General features: G+C 44.7%; 1 protein-coding gene across 1 annotated transcript in view; it reads right to left on the reverse strand.

Annotated features, from left to right (window-relative positions):
- Window positions 1-1966: 1966 nt before the first annotated feature.
- The window catches only part of MAMLD1 (mastermind like domain containing 1), a 111497-nt gene continuing 90688 nt past the window's right edge, over window positions 1967-22775 (reverse strand). Inside the window, 4 exon segments of the mRNA XM_087972226.1 lie at window positions 1967-4946; window positions 4949-5148; window positions 6292-6373; window positions 6632-6856. Coding sequence (XP_087828352.1) covers window positions 4110-4946; window positions 4949-5148; window positions 6292-6373; window positions 6632-6856 — 1344 coding nt within the window. The 3' untranslated portion in view covers window positions 1967-4109.

The raw sequence follows: 22775 nt of genomic DNA on the forward strand, positions 1-22775 counted from the left end.
CCCGCCCCTCATTTTCCTCCAAAAAACCTAAGCCCGACCACATAGTTTCGTAGCGAAGCACGGGTATCGAGCTAGTTTAGAATATAAATCCTTCCATTCCTCACTATCCGGTCAGAGCTGAAGAAGCTTCTTGGAGGAGAAGCGAAACATCTTCAGTGAAAAAACAAAATCCAGTTGCCTCCTGAAAAAAAGCATCTTTGGGACAACTACGACCTGGATGACTGAGAATCTTTGCAGACTTTTAGCTGTACAATTTGGACCCTTGGAATGGTGTGGGAGTAGGAATGGATTTCCAGAGAGGAAAAAAAATTGCAGAATGCAGGAACCAGGGGCACTACTCAGATGACCCTGAGGACACAGATAAACCTCCAAGTGGCCTCAACGGCCCTTCAAAAGGATGCAAATGACCAGCTGTCTGCAAGGAATATAAATCCTTCCATTTTCCACCATTCAATCAGAACTGAAGTAGCTTCTTGGTTGAGAAGCAAAATGTCTTCAAAGAAAAAACCAGAAAGTCCAGTTGCCTCCTGGAAAAGCACATTTGGGATCATCAGGACCTGGATGATTGAAAATCTTGGCGGACACTAAGAAAAGCAACTTTAGTGGTCAAGCTTGGGGATTCTGCCACGGATCGATGCATCTTTGCAACTCTGGATGGGGTTGCATTAAGAAACATTTCTGAGCCAGATACGGGGCATCTTTCACCTTCTCTAGACAGCAGGAAAAAATGCCAATTGCATGGAACGAAGAGGCAATCTGCAGAAATATGATTTAGGAGCGAAGCTCATGTCATCAGCCATGTTAATCCCAGCGCTGTTGGTTTTTTTAAAGAGCATTTTAAAAAATCACATTATGACCTGGTTTGGGCCAAGTGATTCATAATAGGGCTGATTGCGTCAGAGCTTACTTAAGTTATAATTAAACAGAGAGGTGCATTACCGGAAGTGTGAATCCAGCTGGTATATGCAAATCAGGTCTCTAGTTAAACAATGTCTGAGCATATAACATGCTTGGGTGAATGGCCACGATCTATAGGTGATAAATGCCTGGACCTCTTAATTTTATTTGCTACTCGCTTCTCTCTTTATCTATGGCCTGCTTTCTCTTGGAGATGGGTCTTGAAATAAAATTCACTGCATCTAATCGAAAGCCATGATAATTTGTGTTGTAATTATGTTGGTCTTTAGGATGGCAAAGCATGGGTTATGCTGGGAGAATTATGGACACTTTGCAAAGCTGATTAGCGGCTCTATTAGTGCTTCCTAAACATGTGACTAATATGGTAGAATATCTTGTGGGTTTTACAATCTTCCATTGCAGACTTGACCATCTTCTTGTTCAGACAGAGTAAATGGTCAACATTCATCCAAGTTGAGTTTCATATAATCTATCCATCTCTCTCTCTCTCTCTCACCTAATTCTATCTCTATTGTATCTATCATCCATCTCTCCATCCATCTCTTTATCTCTATCCTTCCAACATCAATCATCTCATTCTATCTCTATTGTATCTATCATGTATCTATATCTATATCTACCATATCTCAATAATCTCTCATTCTATATTGTATGTATCATGTATCTATATATCTCTGTTGGTCTGTCTATCTAATTCTATCTCTATTGTATCTATCATGTATTTCTATCTATCATCTATTTAGTATCTGTCAGTCTATCTATCTTGTATCTGTTTTGTGCCTGTCATCTATCATCCATCCATCACCTATCCATCTATCCATCATCTATCTGTCTGCCTATCTTATATCGCTTATATCTGAAATCTATCATCCATCCATCCACCCATCTATTTATCTATCACCTATCCATCTATCCATCCATTATCTATCTATCTATCTATCTATCTATCTATCTATCTATCTATCTATCTATCTATCTATCTATCTATCTTTCATCTGTCTTTGAAAAACAGTTCTTACAAAACAAATAACCGAAAACATTCAGTGAGTGCAATTTTTCCCCTGGCAGTTTATTATGGTATGAAGGAAAAAACAGTTTGGTGTGTCTGACATGAATGTTAATTTTACAAATGAAGGAGGAGGTTGTGGCTATTAAAATATGGTTACACAAAGTAGGAACATTTTTTTTTTGAAGAAGTGTACAGTACAATGGATTTCATTGATAAACAGACTCTTTAAATATACATGACAGAAAAAACATCCAAAGTTATGTTGTGTTTTTAATCAACATCTTTATCCCAGGGAATTGGGGCGGGAGAGAGGGAAATCCGTATATTTAAAACAGAATACAAAATAATAAGAAGAATTTGGAGCCAAGAATGAAGCATTTGTCTGCTACAAATAAACACGACTGAGGTGAGCAAATCAGAAAGACAACTGTTTTTAAGAGCTGGGCATCCTGGCATGGATCATTTTGCAAAACTAGCCTCTAATATGTTATCAAGACCAAACATTTGATTTCCCCAGGGGCAGCTTTGCATAGCCACAGCGCCATGTCTTGGTTGTCGGGAATCATTGACTTATGACCATTCACTTAATAACCATTCAAAGTTACAACTGATCAAAAAATAGGGCGTAGACCCTGGATTCAAAGGCCTGATGATCGCGGCTCCTATGTGATTTGGTGCTCAGCAACATGGCCACAATTATGGCTTACAGTTGCATTTGATGATGGTTTCCCTGAAAACTGGCACTTGCTTCTGGTTTTCAGCCAAACCACCCCAATCAAGAAACATTGGTTTGCTTAATGGCCGTTCCATTAATGGCCGTGGCGGCAACTTTATGATGTTTTTCTTAATGACTGCCACAAAATAAAAGCTTGCGAAGATGGGTTTTAGGAGCGTCATACAAGGATCACGGACAGATTACGGTCGTGTGTTGAGGACGGCCTGCACTCTCATTGGAGGTGGTCTGGCCAAGGAAGGTTTGGGAAGGTAGTAGCTACTCTCAGCTGTGCACCTTTCCTTGATATTATCCATGGGGTTCGTTCACCCTTACGGCCACATAGCTTGGAAGGGCTGTACAGAACCCGGAAGTTCATGGGGACACCTAATATTTCAATAGCTTCTTTTCTTTTAAATAAAAAAAATTAAAAATCAAAGTCATTAAAGGAGAAACTACAAAGCATGGGAGTCTTTAGTTAGAGGTAGCACAACCCAGGAATCGTTAGAAAATTAAAACAGAAAAGAAAAACAAAACTAAACTTCTGCCTATGTTCAGGAGGTGTACAAATAATATAAAGAGAAACAAGAGAGAGCTAGAAGAAAGCAAGGAACAGGACAACCTCAGAAGATTGTTTTTGGGGGAAATTGATTCTTTTTCCTCCCCCCACAATTTCCAGGAATAGTTTGGAGCAATTAGGTTTTTAAGGAGAATGTTCACACTGGTTTATTTTTTTTATCTTTTTTACACATACATCGGATTCAACGGATTGGCTTTCCAATGGACATAACACCCCACCCCAAATTTTGCCTCTCCCCGTTTAAGATCGTGCCGTGAGAAGATACTCACTGCGTGAAGAAACCCCCAGATGGGAAAACTAAACCCCCAAACCCCCAAATTTTTCCATTTCGTGTAGGAGCTTGTCTCACAGAGCTGTTTTTGTGAAGCTGCGTTGGTGGCTGATCCAAAATGGGGATTTCTCCAATTTGCACTAGAAGGAGGAAGGAAGGAAGGAAGGAATCACTGCGAATTTTTCTTTCGGTTTATTCTGTTGTCCAGGGCACCCCCTCTCATTCATATGTTATGTCAAAAACATAAAATATTTGATGCTGTAATACACAGTATTACTGGAACTAACAATAATATTTGCATATTTAGAACAAAGTGTAATTCCTATAATATAAGAAAGGAAAAAAAAGTAGTCCATAAGGTATTTACAGTGTCCAGCAAAGAAGTATAAATACTTCCATATTTTAATGTTTAGGAAAACATAATTTACAAAATATTCAAATATGTACACAGCTGCTTGGAAAAAAACACACACCCTCAAGGGCAGTTAAGCAAAGTTGGACATCCTTTTTTTCCTTTCGATTTGGGGGAAAAAAAAGATGATTTAAAATAACGTTTTTGTCACTGCTTGGGTTCCATTCCTGCAAAATTATTTACACTTCCTTCCCTTCCTCTCGAGAGTCACACATGTCCGGCATTCTGAACGTGTTGTCCCAAAATGTCATCTATCAATGTCAAGTTATTTAGCCAGTCTTCATCTGTGCCACCGCTGTTCTTCATCAACGAATCGATCAAGTCAGCTTCGCTGCACGTCCCGGGCAACATAGCGTTGTTCTGTTGTGGTACGAAGTCGTATTGCGGCGACAACTCCAAAGCGGCATTCATCCTGTTGAATGTTGTGACGGAGGACTGCCCAGCCGAGCCTGGATAACTCGGCGGCCCAATGGCTGGGCCGGCGTTGAGCTGGTTGAACCCCGAGACCGCTTGGGGCATGGGTTTCATAACATTCATGGCAGTTGGCAAAGGTCCTCTCGCCAAGCCATGTCTCAGGTTCTGATTATTTGGAGGGATCAAGCTTTGGTTAGAAGGTCCAAGGTTCATTTTTTGCATCTGCCTGGCCTGCATCCCGGGAACGATCTGGTTGGGTGGCGGCCTGGCTTGGTGAGAAAACGGTTGGCTGGGGAGGCTTGACCTGACACTCTGTTTGGAGAAGACCGGGTTGTTTGGGAACTGGTGCATGGTGGCCTCCATCGGATTTTGGCTAGGCATCCTGGGGACGACAGTGGGCGTCCACATCGGCGGCGAAGAATTGGCGTAGATAGCAGGCATCCTGGCCATGGCGGGTTGCCTCAAGTGCTGCTGGGCGGAAGAATGGGTGACCAAAGCCCCGGCGGGGAAGTTGGGCGTGGCCATCCCCGGCCGGGCTGCGGGATGGCTGTGGACGGTCTGGCATCCCGAAGTCATGGCCAATGAGTTTTGGCTTCCTCGGAGCGGGAGGTTGAAATCGGTGTTGGGGGGGGGAAGATGGTGGCTTGCTTGTTGGGGTTATGGGGGATCATCACCAAGGCTCCGCTGTTCTGGTTCACGGTGGCAGCAGTGGGCCCAAGGCCGGGGCCCAAGGTGCTCTGGAGCATCCCTTGGGTAGGGGGCATCATGCGGTGGGTGGAGCCAGGGGATTGCATGGTCTGGCTGCAGTCAGTTGGCAGGGACTGCGAAACTGCTGGGGAGAAATGAGCAGAAGCTTGAATTAGTAAGGGGGCAGAAGCTCAGCAGTCATGCCTTCAAATCCATCATCATCATCATCTCTTTTATCCATTAAACATGAAACTCATTCAACTGAACATTTAAACATGTATCACAAATATCATTGACTGATGGTTGATATGGGTTGGCCAATAAAGAATTCTCTTCTCTTCCTCTTCCTCTCCACTCTTTACTTTCTGTTCTGTTCTGTTGTATTCCCTTCTACTCCATTCTATATTTTCTCTTCTCTTCTCTTCTCTTCTCTTCTCTTCTCTTCTCTTCTCATTTCTCTTCTATATTTCTGTTCTATTGTATTGTATTTCTATCTATATCTATATCTATATCTAATCTATATCTATATCTATATCTATATCTATCTATCTATCTATCTATCTATCTATCTATCTATCTATCTATCCATCCATCCATCCATCTATCTCTATCTCTATCTCTATCTCTATCTCTATATTATCTCTCTCTCTCTTTATATATCTATATATATATATATATATATATATATATATATATATATATATATATATATATATATATATATATATATATATATATTTTCTTAAGTTTCATGGTACTTTGTATGTGATCTTGTGGGTTCTCAGCTTTAAGGTATTTTCCCCACGTCATTATGCACAACTATAATGATGTGCTTGCACGGAAAAGCTACTCCGAACAAAGCAACAAATCCATATATATATATATATATATATATATATATATATATATATATATATATGTATATATTTTATATGTATATGTATATGTATATGTATATGTATATAGCACAACTATATGATGTATCTGTATCTGTATATGTATCTGTATCTGTATCTGTATCTGTATATGTATCTGTATCTGTATATGTATATGTATCTGTATCTCTATCTCTATCTCTATCTCTATCTCTATCTCTATCTCTATCTCTATCTCTATTCCATTCTATTCATTCCCAATTCTAATTCTAATCTATTCTATATCTATATTTCTACTCTACTCTACCAGACTCTACTCTGCTCTGCTCACATAGCATATTAAACTTACCCAACCATTTCCTTTAAAAAAAAAGAAGAAGAAGAACACGTTGTGGTTGAATATTCCTTCTTACCGGGAAACTGGTTCATCTGTTGTCCCACAAAGGGGCTCCTCTGCTCAGCTGCCACACCCATCATGCTGTGCCTCTGCTTTTCCTAGGAAAAACAACAACAAGACAAGGACAAAAAAAGTTGAGTCCACACCCAGGGTGCATTTTCTTTGCAATGCAAATGGCAGGTAAAAAGCATCGGTTCCTGTTGCTGGCTACAGGTTCGCGAACTTTCCCTGGATTTTTTTTTTTTTTAAGTCTGCCTTTTGTCTCCTTCGACACAGGTGTGTCTCAAAGCCCCCCGCTTTATGATAGGGGGACTTCAACTCCCAGAATTCCCCAGCCAGCAGGCTAAAAGACCAACCTGGAGCTGTTGTTGTTGCTGCTGCTGCTGCTGCTGCTGCTGTTGCTGTTGCTGTTGCTGTTGCTGTTGCTGCTGCTGTTGTCGCCGTCTCATAATTTGCTGCTTTAGGAGTTGGTTCCTCATGGTGTAGTCATTCACCAAGGGTGGAGCCTGGGCAGGCACTGACCCTGAGTTGGCGGACACTCCTGGCTCCTGCATCCGAGCACCAAGGCCAGGCGCCTGGTCCTGAAAGAGAAGAAAGGCAAAGATGGCCGTTAGGCGCAAAGAGTCGGGATCATCTAGTAGACTGGAAGAATCGGGACCTGTTCTGACCAAGGCTTCCCGTAATTAAGCACAGGCTTAGTCCAAACAACTCTTGTTTTATTTCAATGCTGGGAATTATGTGCATTCCCAGCCGGTAATGATTCCCAAACAGTTCCTCGAGATAAGCACCCACCTTTCTCTCCTTTGAATTGCTGCCAACAACTAGAGTGCCAAATAAATTATTAAAAAAAACAAATGAAGTACAAAGTCCACACAGAGCTTCAAGGTTTAATCTGAACAGAGCAAACGACTTTGGTTCCTGCAAAGGTTTCTCTACCTTTGACTGTCCTTCATACCTTATGGCAGGGACAGTCACCTCCAAGCCTTACTCCTGAGTCGCCCCTTTTGTCTCAGCTGCTCTTGCCTTCTAGCAGCTCTGCGCACATGCGCACTGGGAACAGGCTCCCCTGGTTCCTCTGCCTCGCTGCTGCCAGACTCCAGAAGCTCAGGAGGCAGCACCCCACTCCCAGATGGTCCTGGCCCCATCTCTGCATCGGATGCAAGACTCTCGTCCAAGTCCTCCCCAGACTCCCAGACCGGTCCCCGTTATTCCCCACTGTCTCATTCCGCTGCCATCTGCACAGGCTGCCAGCGAACCACAACAGGACCGTCCATTAGATTGCAGGATAGAAAACTTATTTGACACAAGACTTGAGGTCAATGGAAATGCAACCCTTGAGCCTGATAAGGGTCAGTGGAATTCAGGAAGGGCTGGACTGAAGGCTATTTGTGAAAATGGCATCCTTGTCAGAAGGTGCTTCTGGGTTGATTAGCAATCACCCTTAGACTTATATGCTGCTTCACAGTGCTTTACGGCCCTCCCTAAGCTGTTTACAGAGTCAGCCTCTTGCCCCTCCAACAATCTGGGTTCTCATTTTACAGACTTTAGTAGGATGGAAGGCTGAGTCAATCTTGAGCCAGTCAGGATTGATCTCTTGACAGTGAGCCAAGTCAGCCTGTAATACTGCATTGTAACTACTGTGCCACTATGATTTCCTTCCTTCCTACCTTCCTTCCTTCCTTCCTTCCTTCCTTCCTTCCTTCCTTCCTCCCTCCCTCCCTCCCTCCCTAAGTACTAGCACTTAAGACTTATATACCGCTTCATGGTGCTTTTACAGCCCTCTCTAAGCTGTTTACAGAGTCAGCCTCTTGCCCCTCCAACAATCTGGGTTCTCATTTTACAGAGTTTAGTAGGATGGAAGACTGAGTCAATCTTGAGCCAGTCAGGATCGATCTCTTGACAGTGAGCAAAGTCAGCCTGTAATACTGCCTTGTAACTACTGTACCACTACGATTTCCTTCCTTCCTTCCTTCCTTCCTTCCTTCCTTCCTTCCTCCCTCCCTCCCTCCCTCCTCCCTCCCTCCCTCCCTCCCTCCCTCCCTCCCTTTGCAAGTACTAGCACTTAGACTTATATACCGCTTCACGGTGCTTTTACAGCCCTCTCTAAGCAGTTTACAGAGTTCAGCCTATTGCCCCCAACAATCTGGGTCCTCGTTTTATTCACCTCGGAAGGATGGAAGGCTGAGTCAACCTTGGGCCTGTGGGATGCCCAGTTGGAGCTCCTTTCATGTCCCCGGCAGGAGCGGGAGCGAAGGACAGGAGCTCAACCCTGCCCCATGGCAGCTCTCAGGTCTCGAACGCAGGCTTGCTAACCTTCAACCCTAACCGTGTAGGCCACCGTGCTCCTTGTTTATGGGAATGTGAGGGACTCTAGACTGGGTCACACTTAACTCCACCCCCAGTTCTGCTTGCTCTTCTCCTACAATGCCCTGCAGAATCGAAAGAGGAAGATGATGATCAAGGCTTCTGGAGACCCTGGTACACTGCCCTGAAAATACAACCTACCCTGAAAGTAAGTCCTAGCTTGATTTTTACATGTGTGCCCAATATAAGTCCTACCCCCAAAATAAACTCTAGAGCGGACTGGTAAAAATTAGGCTAGGGTGGGGATGAGTGGGTGGAGCTGCCCTACTACTTACCTTTGGACAGTTGTAGCCAGGCCTCACACACCCTGACCTCATTTCTTTCTGGTCCATTTCTTCTGCAGCCAGCAAGGCTTTCCTGAAGGCCTCTGTAGCGGATAACAAAGCTCTGGATCGATCCAGAGCTCTGTTATTGGCTGCAGAGGCCTACAGGAAAGTCTCGCCAGCTGCAGAAGAAGTTCCTGAAGGCCTCTGACCATGAAAAGGAGGCCAGGCAGCGACACGCCCATGTGAGGTTAGTCAGTGGATGACATCCCCTGAAAATAAGACCTGGTGCCTTTTTTGGTGGCAAAATATATATATATAAGACAGGGTCCTATTTTGGGGGAAACACAGTATCTCAGAACAGACCCAGTAGCTCTACAATAGTTCTTGACTTACAGCCACAATTGGATATTTCTGCCGCTAATTAAATTATATCGAATAGAGATATGCTCATATTTTGTGAATGCAGCCATTTTTCTCTGTTGTGTTAACAATTGAAATTTGATGGCCAGGTTAGCCTCTCTGAGTCAAGGCATTTGTTGAGGGCCCCACTTGTGTCACCCTTGAAGGAATCTACCCTTGAGTTCCTTGAACATTCTCTTTTCCCAGAAAAGAACCTTCTGTTTTTCTAATTGACATTCAGGCTTCCTTAGAAGACGTTTCGGAGTTTATTTTTAGAAGAGACAAGGATGTGTAACTGCAAAGGTTGGGTTTTGATATGACTAATCCTTCCTTCATTTTGCAGCCTCTTTGGCTGCCTTGATGGTCCTTGGAAACCTGCTCTCATCGTAGGAAGTTCAGAAAAGGCAGAGAACTTGAGAAAGGATAGCAGAATAAAGAAGGAGATATTTGTCCACAACCTTTGGCCTTCCCGTCTTTCAAAAGCCAGGTTAGCAGATACCACTCAGGTCAGGAGAACTTGACTAACCTTCTCTTCTTGGGGAAGAAAGCAAACCAAAAGCATCTTTTCCCTCAATCGGAGGAAGAAGATGGCTGAACGCCAATGTACTTTCAGTTCCTAAATCTCAACAACAATAACCAAAAAGAGGTCCTCTCTGAACATTAATGAGGATGCAAGAGCTAAGACAGAAAGCAACAGAGTAGGCGTTACCAGCAAGTTCCTCCTATTCACGCAGCAGTTCAAAATCATGTAAATGCAAGTAAATAAATAGGTACCACTTTGGTCAGAAGGTAACTGGGTTCCATGCACCTTTGGCATATACCCACGCTGGCCACGTGACCACAGAAGCGTCTTCAGACAATGTTGGCTCCCTCACCTAAGTGACGGAGATGAGCCTTCAGCATCTCCTTACAATGCCTTCCTCAAACAGGGACAACTTACCATCTCTTTAATCCCATGATCCTCCATGGAGAAAAGAGGAAGAAATATTAACTAGAGCTGCTCTACTTATTACGCTTCCAAGGAACAAACAACTGTCCTCAATTTCTCTGGCAGAGACTTTTAAATCAACAGGTTTAATGGATTAACAGAGTGGGAAGGGTGTTTGTAGGTCATCTAGTCCAACCCTCCACCCAAGCAGGAGACCCTGCACCATTTCTGACCGATGGCAGTCCAATCTCTCTTTGAAAGCTTCCAGTGATGAAGCTCCCACCACCTCTGAAGGCAACTTCTCTTCCATAATTAAGAATTAAGAATGAAGACACCGGGCTGGCCTGCCTCTGGACCATCTGCCATTGACCCCTAACTGGCAAAAGTTCCTGTCCAACAAGATAATTGTATTTATTGTCTCATTTTACAAGTCTACCTAGAACCAGAAGAGAAACAGTCTCCACGATTCCTCCAGCTTAAGCAAGAATGGCTGATGCTTCTGCTCTTAGAGTAGAAATGAGATCTATGTAACGTATGAATGCACAACTAAGATATAAAACAGCCCAGCACGGGAGCCAACTGCCCCATCCACCCCTTTGTAGCAATCTACATTATGGGTGACCCGTTGTTATTACTGGCGTACATGCTGCATAGCCAGACTGTTTGACACTGGACCACACTTCCTTTGTTTGGTCCATGGAAGGCTGGACCTTTTGTTTTGAGAGGTGGTGTTATCATGAGATAAGCCACCGAGAGAGAAGCGGGGGGAGATGCCGTTGGACATCTCACCACTAGGGCCATGCCAAAATGAAGAAAACAGGAAGTTAGCCCGGAAACTTCGGGCTGTGTTTTTTTCCAGGAGAGCAAAGTAGGACGGGAGAAGAGTAGAGACCGAGTAACATCTGCAGCCCCGTTGGAGAATTCCCTCCCTCCTGGCCTTTGCTTAATGGAAGTTTTTTTTTAAAAAAAATCAAAGACGTTCAGTGACATTGGTTCGGTTTGGACATGCCACAACTTCTGAAAAATACCTCTGCATCAACTCACTGGAAGAATCTAAAAGGGGTAGTAGAAGGGGATTCATTGCGTTTGCCCATCCCAAAAAAGCAGCCAAGAGTTTTGTGGTACTGAAAAGAGTAAACATTTCATTGTTACAACACCTCCCTCGGCCCCAAAAAAACTCGTTAACCTGGTGACCATCTCAATGGCCAGTACAGTTCCTGGGTCCTAACCAAAGTTATGATGAGTGCAATGGTGTGTATTCCACTACAGTTTGTGCAAAGCTACAAGATGCTTCCTTCGCTTCCTAGATGTTGACCAGCCTTTCTGTATCAGGAGGTCCGTGTTAGAGGAGCCAGCAGGCCAGGTTTTCCAGCCCTGTTTGCAAAGCCAACAGCTGCGAAGTTCTGGAGTCCTCCTTCTCAGAGTCAGCTGCTGAAGGCAACCAAGTTGGATGCCCGATGGATGCCAAAAATCCCTGTGGCGCTCACCAGCACTGAGATTCTCATTCCCGAAATGAAATCCTTCAGAAAGTTGGCAGCAGGTCGCAGAATTTCCATGTGGGTTGATGCCTGGACAGTGCCTTGCCTGTCCCCAAGCCAATACTGAAGACACGGCTCATATATTATTTCCACGGTCAACATTGAGGAATCTCCACTCGGCACTCAACGGGCACCTGCAATTTGGAAACTTGGCACCGTCCTTGGGTAGGAGCTTGTGCTCTGTAAACGGTGGTGGCCTTCTAAGTTTTCACCCCTCTTCAGATCCTTCAGAGAGTCCTCTCTTCTGCTTTGCTTTCTGTAGCTAAACCCACCACTTCACTGCCTCTTCTCTCCTCCTGACATCTGAGCCTCCCACGGGTGTTTGTCAAAGAGACAGCTCAGAATAAATAAGGCTGCCAGCAGAGCCACCTGAAAGACGCAGGTTTTCAATTTGCTCGGCCTGTGTTTTGAAAGGTGTGCACACCAATTCACCTCCTGGGTGTGCTGAAGCCCGCCGACGGGCTTACCGTAACCTGATCTTGCTTTCGTGGTGTGGAGACAAGAACTTGGTCCTCAATACCAATAAGACCAAGGAGGTTATAGTGGACTACAGAAGGAATAGATCAGACATCCAGCCCTTGCTTATCAATGGAGACCGAGGGGACTCAAGTGGCCAGTTTTAAGTTTCTGGGTGTTACCCTAAAAGAGGACCTGACTTGGGGTGCTCACATTGCAGCCCTGGTCAAAAGGGCCCAGCAGAGATTATACGACCTGAGGCTTTTCAAGAAACAATAACTGAATGAAAAACTGCTGGGGACCTTCTACCGCTGCACCACAGAGAGTATCTTAACTTACTGCACCTGTGTGTGGTTTGCCAATTGCACAGGGGCAGATAGGAAAACAATCCAGAGGATGAAGGTCATTGCCCAGAAGATCATGGGTTGCCTTCTCCCCTCTTTGGAAGAGCTTTATAGCTCCCGCTGCCTTAAGAAAGTTCAAACCATTCTCAAAGATCCATCTCATCCTGGGCAACCCCCAATTTTTTAAAACTATTACCATCTGGCAGATGATACAGGATAATAATAAAAACAAGGACAAATAGGCTGAAAAACAGCTTCTATCCCAGGGCAGGAACTCTATTGAATTCTATTGTATAGTGCAATATTAATGCAATATCAGGGGCTTTCAATTCAATGCACAGAATGTGAAGGAGGTGTGTTTGTGTTTATTTTCATAGTCATAATGTACACTGAAGATGGCATTTCATGTCGTCATGCAAGGTGCAATGACAATCAAGTGAACTAAAACTAAGTCTCCAAGGTTTCTCCTAAGGCCAGGACTTTGAGGTAGCCTATTACAAAGAGACTATTGTGCTGACCAAGCATTCATCTGAATTCCATTCAAAAGAAAGCTTTTCGTGTCCTTGGCTCAGGTCAGAGTTGGTCTTCAGCTGGTTCGAACCAGTTCTGGAGAATTGGTAGCGGAAATGTTGAGTAGTTCGGAGAACCAGCAAATCCCACCTCTGACTGGCCCCGCCCCCATCAATGCTCCGCCTCCCGAGTCCCAGCTGATTGGCTGGGTCTTCTCTGGTTGCCCTGCACAGGAGAACGGAGCTGGAAAGCAGGTTAGTGGGGTGGGGAGGGAATGGGGATTTTGCAGTATCCTTCCCCTGCCATGCCCACCAAGCTACTCCCACCAAGCCAAGCCCACAGAACCAGTAGGAAAAAAAATTTTTTGAATCCCATCAGTGGTTCAGGTGTTCGCTTTTTAAGACTTTCCAATGAACAAAGACAATAAGGAAGCCAGATTCACTGAACAGCCGTGTCACTAACTACAGAAAGTTCGTAAAATGGGACAAAGCTCGCTTAGCAACAGAAATGTTGGGCTCCATTACAGTTGTAAGCCGAGGATCACCCTGATGGGAAATTGTAAGGAGAGAAAGCCCAGCAAGAATCAAAGTCAAATTTCGTTAGATCAAAGCACTGTGTCTGTAACCCCTTTCCCCGCCACTGTGGAGTAAGGGAGAAATTTGGGGGTTTTTTCTTGGTTTTCGGGAAGGTCCCCGGGCCAAAGAATTTGGGAAGATTTGGGAAGGAAATTTCGAAAAAGTAAATGGAATGGACTGCCCACCCATTCCCCTTCTCCCAAAAGGCCAGGTTTTGGTGCAACGAAAAACAATCCTATTGTCCAAGAAGGACAATAAGTAAGTTTTCTGGAGTTTTCAAATATTGTGTTTTCGGAGAAGACGACAACAACGAAAGTTCATCATTTTTGCCGCTAGTGGGAAGTGTTAGCATCCCCTTTTGACTGAAACCAGAGACAAACAAGTGGAACAGCTGTGAGTTAACTCCCACGTGACCAATACAGCATCAAAAAACTCACAAACCCTGTGTGTGTGTCTGTGTGTGTGTGTGTGTGTGTTTTGTTATGTGCACCAAAAAAAAACAAAAACCCGCTTCACTTGCACTGCTTCTAAGGAAACTCACTTGCTTTTGCATTTAAAAGGCCCAGCCAGATTGCATGAAGTATGTATAGAAAGGCTATTGACCAATTTAAAAGAAAAAAGAAAAGAAAAAGAAAAGAAAATAGTTTGGTCATTTTTCTCCCTTTTTAAGAGATTTACTAGCTGAAATGAAGCAACCAGGATCCTTCGCAACTCTGATTCCTTCGGGGAAAATAAAGGCAACCCGTGGAACATTTTTTCCCCATTCTCTAATAGAGGGAAGAATGAACCTCCCTACCCAAAAATAGGCAGGATTGCAAGCTTTAACTTGCAAAGCTGATTGTATCGTGAGTGATATATAAATGAGTGGTCGCTGCTGGTTGAGTTATAACTTCAACCAGATTGCTTCCCCATCTGTCTTCAAGATCTATCTTTCTTTCTTTCTTTCTTTCTTTCTTTCTTTCTTTCTTTCTTTCTTTCTTTCTTTCTTTCTTTCTTTCTTTCTTTCTTTCTTTCTTTCTTTCTTTTTCTTTCTTTCTTTCTTTTCTTTCCTTTCCTTTCCTTTCCTTTCCTTTCCTTTCCTTCCTTCTCTCTCTCTCCTTCCTCCTCTCCCTCCACCTCCCTCCCTCTCCTTGCTTCCTTTCTTCTCTCCTTTCTCCCCTCCCTCCCTCTTTCCTTCCTTCACCATCTTCATCTCCTCGCTCTCCTTCCTCCCTTCTTTTTCTTTCTTTCTTTTTCTCCTTCCTTCCTCTCCTCCCTCTCTCCTTCCTTCCTTTCTCTTTCTCTTCTCTCTCTCTCTCCTTCCTTCTTTCACCTCCCTCCTTTTCCTTCTTTCCTTCACCCCCTCCCTCTCATTCCTTCTTTCCTTCTCTCTCCTTTCTTGCCTCCCTCCCCTCCCTCTTTCCTTTCTTCCTTCACCTCCTTCCCTCTTCTTCCTTCCTTCCCTTCCTTTCTCTTCTTTCTTTTTCTCCTTCCTTCCCTCTCTCTTCCTTCCCTTCCTTCCCTTCCTTCCTTCCTTCCTTCCTTCCTTCCTTCCTTCCTTCCTTCCTTCCTTCCTTCCTTCCTTCCTTCCTTCCTTCCTTCCTGTCTCCTCGCTTCTGATTTCCCAGCAGTTTGTTTCCTTTTCGGCTTGAAGGCGGGTTTATGACCTCGGTTCTCCTGGGTGCCATCCTAGATAATGAACTTTTACTACCAAGGTTATTGCAAGACACTTGAATGCTCAACCCTCTTGCCTCTTATTTCTTTGGCAGCGAGCTGATCAGGAAAGCAGAACGCCTCTGCTCCTTCTAGCTAGACGTTGGGATGAGAAAGACGTTGGGTCTATGCGTTGATTGCATGCAAGCCAGGGGGGGATTCTGGGAGTTGAAGTCCGTACATCTCAAAGATGCTGAGGAACTCAGATTGGGCTGAGAGTAACTGGTACAAAGCTATCCAATGAATTTCCGTGGCTTTGGCTGGAAAAGAGTCAGGTTCTGCACACTTTAACCACTACGTCACACTGCTGCAATTTGTTAACGTGAATGCGGCCGTCATTTAAATTGGGGATAAATTCCTTTATTTCGGTTGTTTTTCCAGGAAGTTGGATTGAAGCAGTCAGGAAGCCCTCCCAACTGAGGGGCGAGCCCAGAAGCCACCCCAAAACTTCCATGCGATGCAAACGTTACGAAAAAGAGCTCAGATTATCCGCCCCGAATCATCTTTTTTTCCGGAAATGTCCTCCTTCATCCCCCCCACCCCAAGTTGCAAAAATAGGACCTTCATTTGTGCACATAAGAAGCGCAGGTTGGTTTGCTAATGGTAATTGGGTCTTAAGGACTAGCCTCCCTGGATTTTCTGATCAAATAGAGTGGTCCCAAGTGGTGAGAAATTTCTCCAAAACACCAGAAGGCAAGACAGGAAACCCTGGATGGAAACTCATCGAGGAGAGAAGCAACTTGGAACTAAGGAGGAATTTCCTAATGGTGAGATCAATCAATCAGTGGAACTCAACATGACTCCAGAAGTTGTGGGTGCTTCATTACGGGAGGCATTTAAGGGAAGCCTGGACAGCTACCTATCTGAAATGGTATAAGGCAGTGGTGGCTAACCTTTTGGGGCTCCTGTGCCAAAAATTGTGCATACGTTCGCATGCCGGCACCCAGAAGGCAATGCGCATGCACCCCCGCCCCCTTACCTGCACTGCACCTCCCAGGTGATTTTCGGCCTCCCAAGGCTTAAGGAAAGTCTCCGCAGCCTGAAAAATAGGCCCGTTTCGTCACTTCAGATGTTTCCGGAAATACAGGAAGTGACGAAACGGGCCTATTATCCGGCCTGCAAAGCCTGCAGAGGCTTTTTTTCAAGCCTCTGGGAGGCCGAGAAAGGCCTCAAACCGGCCGAAAATCAGCTGGGAGTCACGCACGTGCGTAGTGAGGTAAGTTTACCTGTGGCTCGTGTGGTGGCATAAATGGCTCTGTGTGCCACCTGTGGCATGCGTGCCATAGGCTCGCCCTCATGGGTATAGCGTCTCCTGCTTGAGCAGGAGGCTGGACTAGAAGACCTCCAAGGTCCCTTCCAGCTCGATCCTGAATTCTGATTGAGATACAGTAATGATTGATAAAACGGGGCATTCAGTTATCCACTGCTCAGGCTAGAGGTGAGATAAATGCCCTTTAAGGTGTTTTTTCCTGACTTTAAGATTTTTTCATCCCCCTCTCCTCCCCCCAAGACTTAGGTTTAGGGAAATCCTTCCCCAATGCATCAAATGTCACCAAATGCATGAAGGCTTTTCCTCAATTTTCTGGTCCTGGGCATTTGGTAGATGTACAGGATGGAAACAAAAAGGGGATTTGAAAACATTTCTCTAGTTTCTTTTCCTTTCCACCACTTGCAGGACCCCAGAACCCAACATAGCCGCAAAAGTATAAGGAATTCTCAAATAAATTAGGGCGGCCTCAATATAGGAGATCGTACGCTTATACGATTCCTGTTGTAATTACATAATAAACTACAGTAGTAATCATATCACTGTATCGTCTTGGGTATCGTATCATGGCTACCCTGATTTTTCTGATGGTTCATTCTCAAGATAATCCCATTATTACCGAGAAACTCCCTAGAAACCTACAGACGTCCGTTAAGTATAGGAGGTTATCCTGGAACGGGGCACTGTATAAATTCCACTGATACATAAAATCTCCTTCTGCCATCTCTAGCCTCAGTAGATTTTAGCAGGTGGGAGGTCTGGGCTTGGAAGCTAAGCGGGATTATATTTCATTATTATGGGGAAGGGAGGGGAGGAGAGAGAAGTTATAGGTCATCTCTTCCATCCTTTTCTCTGCGAACCCATCCCCGTTTTTTCTTCCCACGGGAACGCCCCTTGAAGAACCGTGAGAAATTTGCAAATCAAAATATACCCTTCCCTGTGACATTCTCCCATCTGTCCAGCGGTGAATTTGGGCCCTGGCCGCTTCATTTACGTGCTTTCCAGATGTTGAAGACTACAACGTCCATTGTCCTCTCTCTCTCTCCGTCTCTCTGTCTGAGGCTGAGGAGAGTTGGGCACCCCAGAACAACGTCACTTGAAAGAAATTTGGCGGGTCTCAAAACGGCAAGCAAGTAAGGCCCTGGGTTAACTTTGGGCCTACAGGATCCGCCTATACTTTGAAGCAAGGACCAGAAAGAGAAGAAAGGGGATGTTGGAAAGAGCCAAAGTGCCATTCATTTGGACCCTTCAGCCCCTTCCCAACCCATTTTTGGATTAACCCTTCTGTTACAGGATGCAGCCCCCAAGTTCTTGCAGAAGTGCAACAATTCCCTTCCCCCAAATATAAGCGACAGTAGACAAACCCCCAAATTTTTAACACAAACAAGACATACAGATGAAAGGGAGTGGGGACTCAAATGATTTCCCCTGTCAGGATTCTGGCAGTTACCCCCAATTAAATCCTGAGTCTTGAGCCAAACTTCCAAAACTTCCAAAGGATTTATTGGGAGTTAAACATGTCTGGCACTGCCTGGGTATAGCCGAATCTGAGGCACATCATTCATTGTCACCCTTGACCCTGGTTTCCCCCCTCCGCCAACCCCTGGGTGTATCCTAATTCATATCCTCCAATGGGACACATCCATAGCCCAGAGTCATCAATCAGGCTGTCCAGTTAGAATTTTGCATGGCAGAAACTTCAGTCACCTAGTTACTATCTTTGAAAACATTTATGGAATGCGCTTTCGGTTTGCAAGCTGCTGCACTGCTCTTTCAAACCCCTTTCCCCCTCCCCTTTCTGTTGGCAACTCTAAAAAGACCATAGAAATATTTCGTGAGTTGACATCCCCCTCCCCAGAAGCTAAGCTAGAAACCTCTTCAACTATTCCTAAATGAATGCATAAGGCGAGTGTTTCTCAACCGAGTTTGTCCACTTGAAGATGCCTGGGTTTCCAGAATTCCCCAGGATTATATTTCATTGTACTTCAGTGGAGAGGGGCTGGCTAGGGAATTCTGGGAGTTGGAAGTCCAGACATCTTCAAGTGGACAACACGGCCTTAGCTTAGGCATCACTGACCTCTATGAGGATGGGAGTGGCAGGCTGCTTGGCAGGGCAACAAAACGGACAGGCCCATGAAGTCTCTAGAAGTCCAGTTCAATTTGAGGGAATCTTGACTTTCCAGGAAAAAGAAACGTGGTCAATGCTGAGCACTTTTGAACCCAAGATATCAAAGGCAGAGAAGATCTCCACTGTCGCAGGCGAGAGAGAAATCCCAATGAAGCTTCCTGCTAGAACCAGAGGTGGCCTCTAAACCAGGGGTCGCCAACCTTTTGGATCTCAGGGACCACCAAATTCATAATTTTAAATCCTGTGAACCAGAGACCCTGGGAAAATCCCCCCAAAAAGTCTGCAGGAAAATCCTCCACCCCGTTTTCCTACCAGCTGATCATTCTTTATTTGGGATCGCAGGATACCATCTCCAGCTCCGTTCTCAGAGAGAGAGAGACTTTTGGCTTCATGCAAGGAAAGCAGCAGAAGCAGCAGAAGTCTCTCTTTCTCTCCTCAAAACTCTGCCAGAAATGAGTCTTTGTGAGACTTGTTGCGCTGGTGCAGCCTCTTGGAGCAGGAGGCCTTGCAGGGTCCGAAAGTCTCCTTTCTGGCGGAGTTTGGGGGAGAGAAAGAAAGACTTTTGCTGCTTTCCTTGCGTGCAACCAAAAACAGAAGCAGAAAGAAGCAGCCCGGTGGACAGGACAGGCGCGTGGGGAGAGTGGGGCAAGTTCCCCCCATCCGCCCTTTCCCCTTTCCCCCTTCCCCTCACACTACTCGTGTTGTTTGCAATGCAAGTGAAGCAAGCCTTGTGTTCCCACACAGCCTGGATTAATTGCTTTGGGTGGGGGGTGCTTTGGGGGTGACATTTTTCTGTGGACCACCAAATTTTTCTTGTGGACCATCAGTGGTCCTTAGCCCACTGGTTGGCGGCCACTGCTCTAAAGGGCGACTCCTTACAGGCCAACCTATTCTGGAGATGATCTAAGGGCTCCAACGTTAGAGCCAACCCCAGCGTTCCTTGTCTCCTTGGATGTTTACCCTGGCTTTATGAATTATGGAAGGGGTTCACTCGAGTCCAAGCTTTCTTCTTGCAGGCTTTGGTGACACATAGGGCAAAGAGGACGGAAGCTTCTATGAAGCAAGGTTAACTTCTCTGGCAAACGTGTGCCGTCTGCAGTGTTCTTCCCTTAAATCATACCAGGCACCGCCGCCAACAAATCATGACATCCATTCCAATTTTTTGATGGCCAACAACCACAAGGAGAGAGAAAGAGAGGAGAGCGTGTGTGTGCGAGAAAGAAACATAATCCAATCTATATATATATATAAAAGCGAAATACCCCTCACGCATCATCACAAAATCTCCAGAACTGTGAAACCTACAAACTTGAAATTTAGCATGTATGTTCCTCTTGGCTTCTAGGGGCTCACTAAGAAAGGATTTTTCTAAATGACCTTCAGAGCATTATTAGTATTTTGTGTATTATTATTAACATGCTCTGATGCTAAAGAGTTTTACTACTACTCCTCAACTGAAAAGAAATCTCTTCCAAATGCAAAACACAAGCAGAGGAGAAGAGTTTCAGTTTCACAGCAGCAAGCAGCTTTAGTGCAGAACAGTTGAGCTAAACCACGCCCAGGCTGCTTGCTGTCTCCTTCTTGCTCACACAGCAAATACTGCTTCAGTTTCCATACAGCCCTCAACTCTCTCACACACTGACAGGACGCCAGCCAGATGAATACCAATGGATGCTGGTAGGCAGAGGCAGAATTTGTTTTCCTTATTTTCCTCCCCAAGAACTAAACCCAACTACGTAGTTTTGCAGCGAAGCATGGGTATCGAGTTAGTATTAAATAAATGGAATAAGGAAGAATAGAGGTAGAAGAACTGAAAGCACTATGCAGGGAGAACACTCCCCCCCAAAACCCAGTCTTTCCCTCAAAAGATTCTTCCAAAAAGAAGTCAACTGCTATTGACTTTCTAGACGTTGGTAGATTGCAACACCCATCGTCCTTTGCCTCTGTATTGATCCTACTGGCTAAGGCTGATGATGTGAGCTAGGCACCGCCCAGTTAGGTTGCTTAAAGACATTCAACAGATTATAATTTGAAGAAACTCCAGAAGAAGAGTTGATATTTGTGACCAAGGCAACACATATTAATGTGTTGTTATTTGTGAACCAGGCTTCATTCGTGGTCCAGAAAGAGAGTCAGTACCAATGGGAGCAGATCGCTGTTATCCAAAGACATCACTTATGAATCCAGGCACTGTGAGTTTGGAAGTAAAAACTGCATTTGTCTCTGCTAGCTTGGAATCTAGATGGTTGAAACTGGAAGGAGAGTAGCTAGAAAAAGTGGGTACACACAAGTTTTGGGGATTTCCACCAGTCTCGTCCACTAAAGGACAGGAGTCTCGCTACGCATGGACTTTCTCCTCGAGATACTGTTGGGTAGGTCATCCCAAACTGGCTCAGTTCCCTCTTGCCTCACAAGCCTCCCTGATCAGGGAGATGCAGTCACACAGCTCTATCATGATGGTATAACGATTGAATTATGACAGGACAATGAGATAAGCTGTGGCAGCTCCTGGAATCAATTTGGGCTGGTCCCTCTTGCTCAGACTCACAAACTTCACTGGAGCATTGTCAGCAGGAAAAAGGAAGCCAGAGGACAACATCGTGTGAAGCACAATTCAATATGAACTCTGTCAGGAAGTATCTTCCAATACTTCAAAAATAAAAAGGAAGTAGCAATCTACGCTTTGGTGCTTCTACCCCTCACCAAAACTATAGAGTTCTTTGCTGGCATTGGATCTCATGGGGATTCTTAGACGCTTCTTCAGTATTTTATGGTGGTATCAGATGAGTGGCATGTTCAACGTCTTCATATTTTAACTACTGTAGAAGATTGGCCAAGGGTCACAAAATATGTTGAGTGTAGTTTTTGGGGAGCACATTTTGAAGCTTAATTGCTATGGTCCCCAAGAGCCCACAGACATCAGGAGGAGGTTCTCCGATAATCCACAAGGGCACCCGACAAACTTGGGTGTAGTTTTTGGAGGGCATGTTCTGAAGCTTAATTAATATGGTCCTCAGAGTCTGTGGGCATCAGAGAAAGATTCTCCTATAATCTTTGCCAAACTTTATTTGCAACACGAGGGTAGCAGTTCTTGGAAGCTGTGCCAAGGACCGGAATGGTTTATGCAATCCTCCTTCATTTGTTGTAACTATTGGAAATTCTTCCCCCTGTGACAATTAAGCTAAGATCGAAAAACAACCAAGACCAATGATGCAATAGGAGGCATTATTCATCTCAGCTTGATTGCCATACTGGGGAAAGAAAAGGAATACAAATAAGGATTATCCCATTCTCTTGGTTGTCCCTGAAGATCAAACGGCAATTCACTTTAAAATGTTTCTTTCCGTCCATGCCAAGAGAAGTTTTGCCTCCCGTGTTATTTTGACATACCCGAGTTGTAGCTGAGAAGCCAAGGGACAAACTTGAAGTTTAAAAAAAAAAAAAAAAAAAAAGTAAAAAAAAAACCCAGTGGCATTCAAACTAGGAAGATTGTCTGGCACTGGAAAATATTTTGTCCCTCTGCTTCACGACACAATGTCCAAATTCCACTTCTCCTTTTAAAACTGCTTCCTGTCAGAAGTTCTGAAGATGTGCGTGTTGAAAAAGCTTTGTTCTGCTACAGGGAGAGAAACAGAAACTGTATATACAATGCTGGACTTGCCAAGAATCTTTTAGAACAAAAAAAAAGAGAGGCAATACATGTACACACGCACACAGAGTTGGCAGACAGTCTGGCCATTTGGGAGAGGAGGAGGAGGAGAAGGAGGAGGAGGATGGGGAAAGGAGAAGAGAAGGAGGAAAGGAGAAAAGGAGGAGGAGGAAGAGAAAAGGAGAAAGAAAGAGAAGGACAAGAAGAGATGGAGGAAAATAAAATAAGAAGAAAAGGAGAAAGGAGGAGGAGAGGAAAGAAGAGGAGGAGAAAGGAGGAGGAGGAAGAGAAGAGGAGGAGAAAGGAGGAGGAGGAGGAAAGGAGAAAAGGAGGAGGAGGAAAGGAAAAAACGAGGAGGAGGAGGAGGAGGAAGAAAAGAGGAGG

This window comes from Notechis scutatus, chromosome 10, assembly GCF_049901735.1.
Source record: "Notechis scutatus isolate UNSWTSFEM ecotype Mainland chromosome 10, rNotScu1.2, whole genome shotgun sequence".
In the NCBI taxonomy this organism is placed as follows: Eukaryota; Metazoa; Chordata; class Lepidosauria; order Squamata; family Elapidae; genus Notechis; species Notechis scutatus.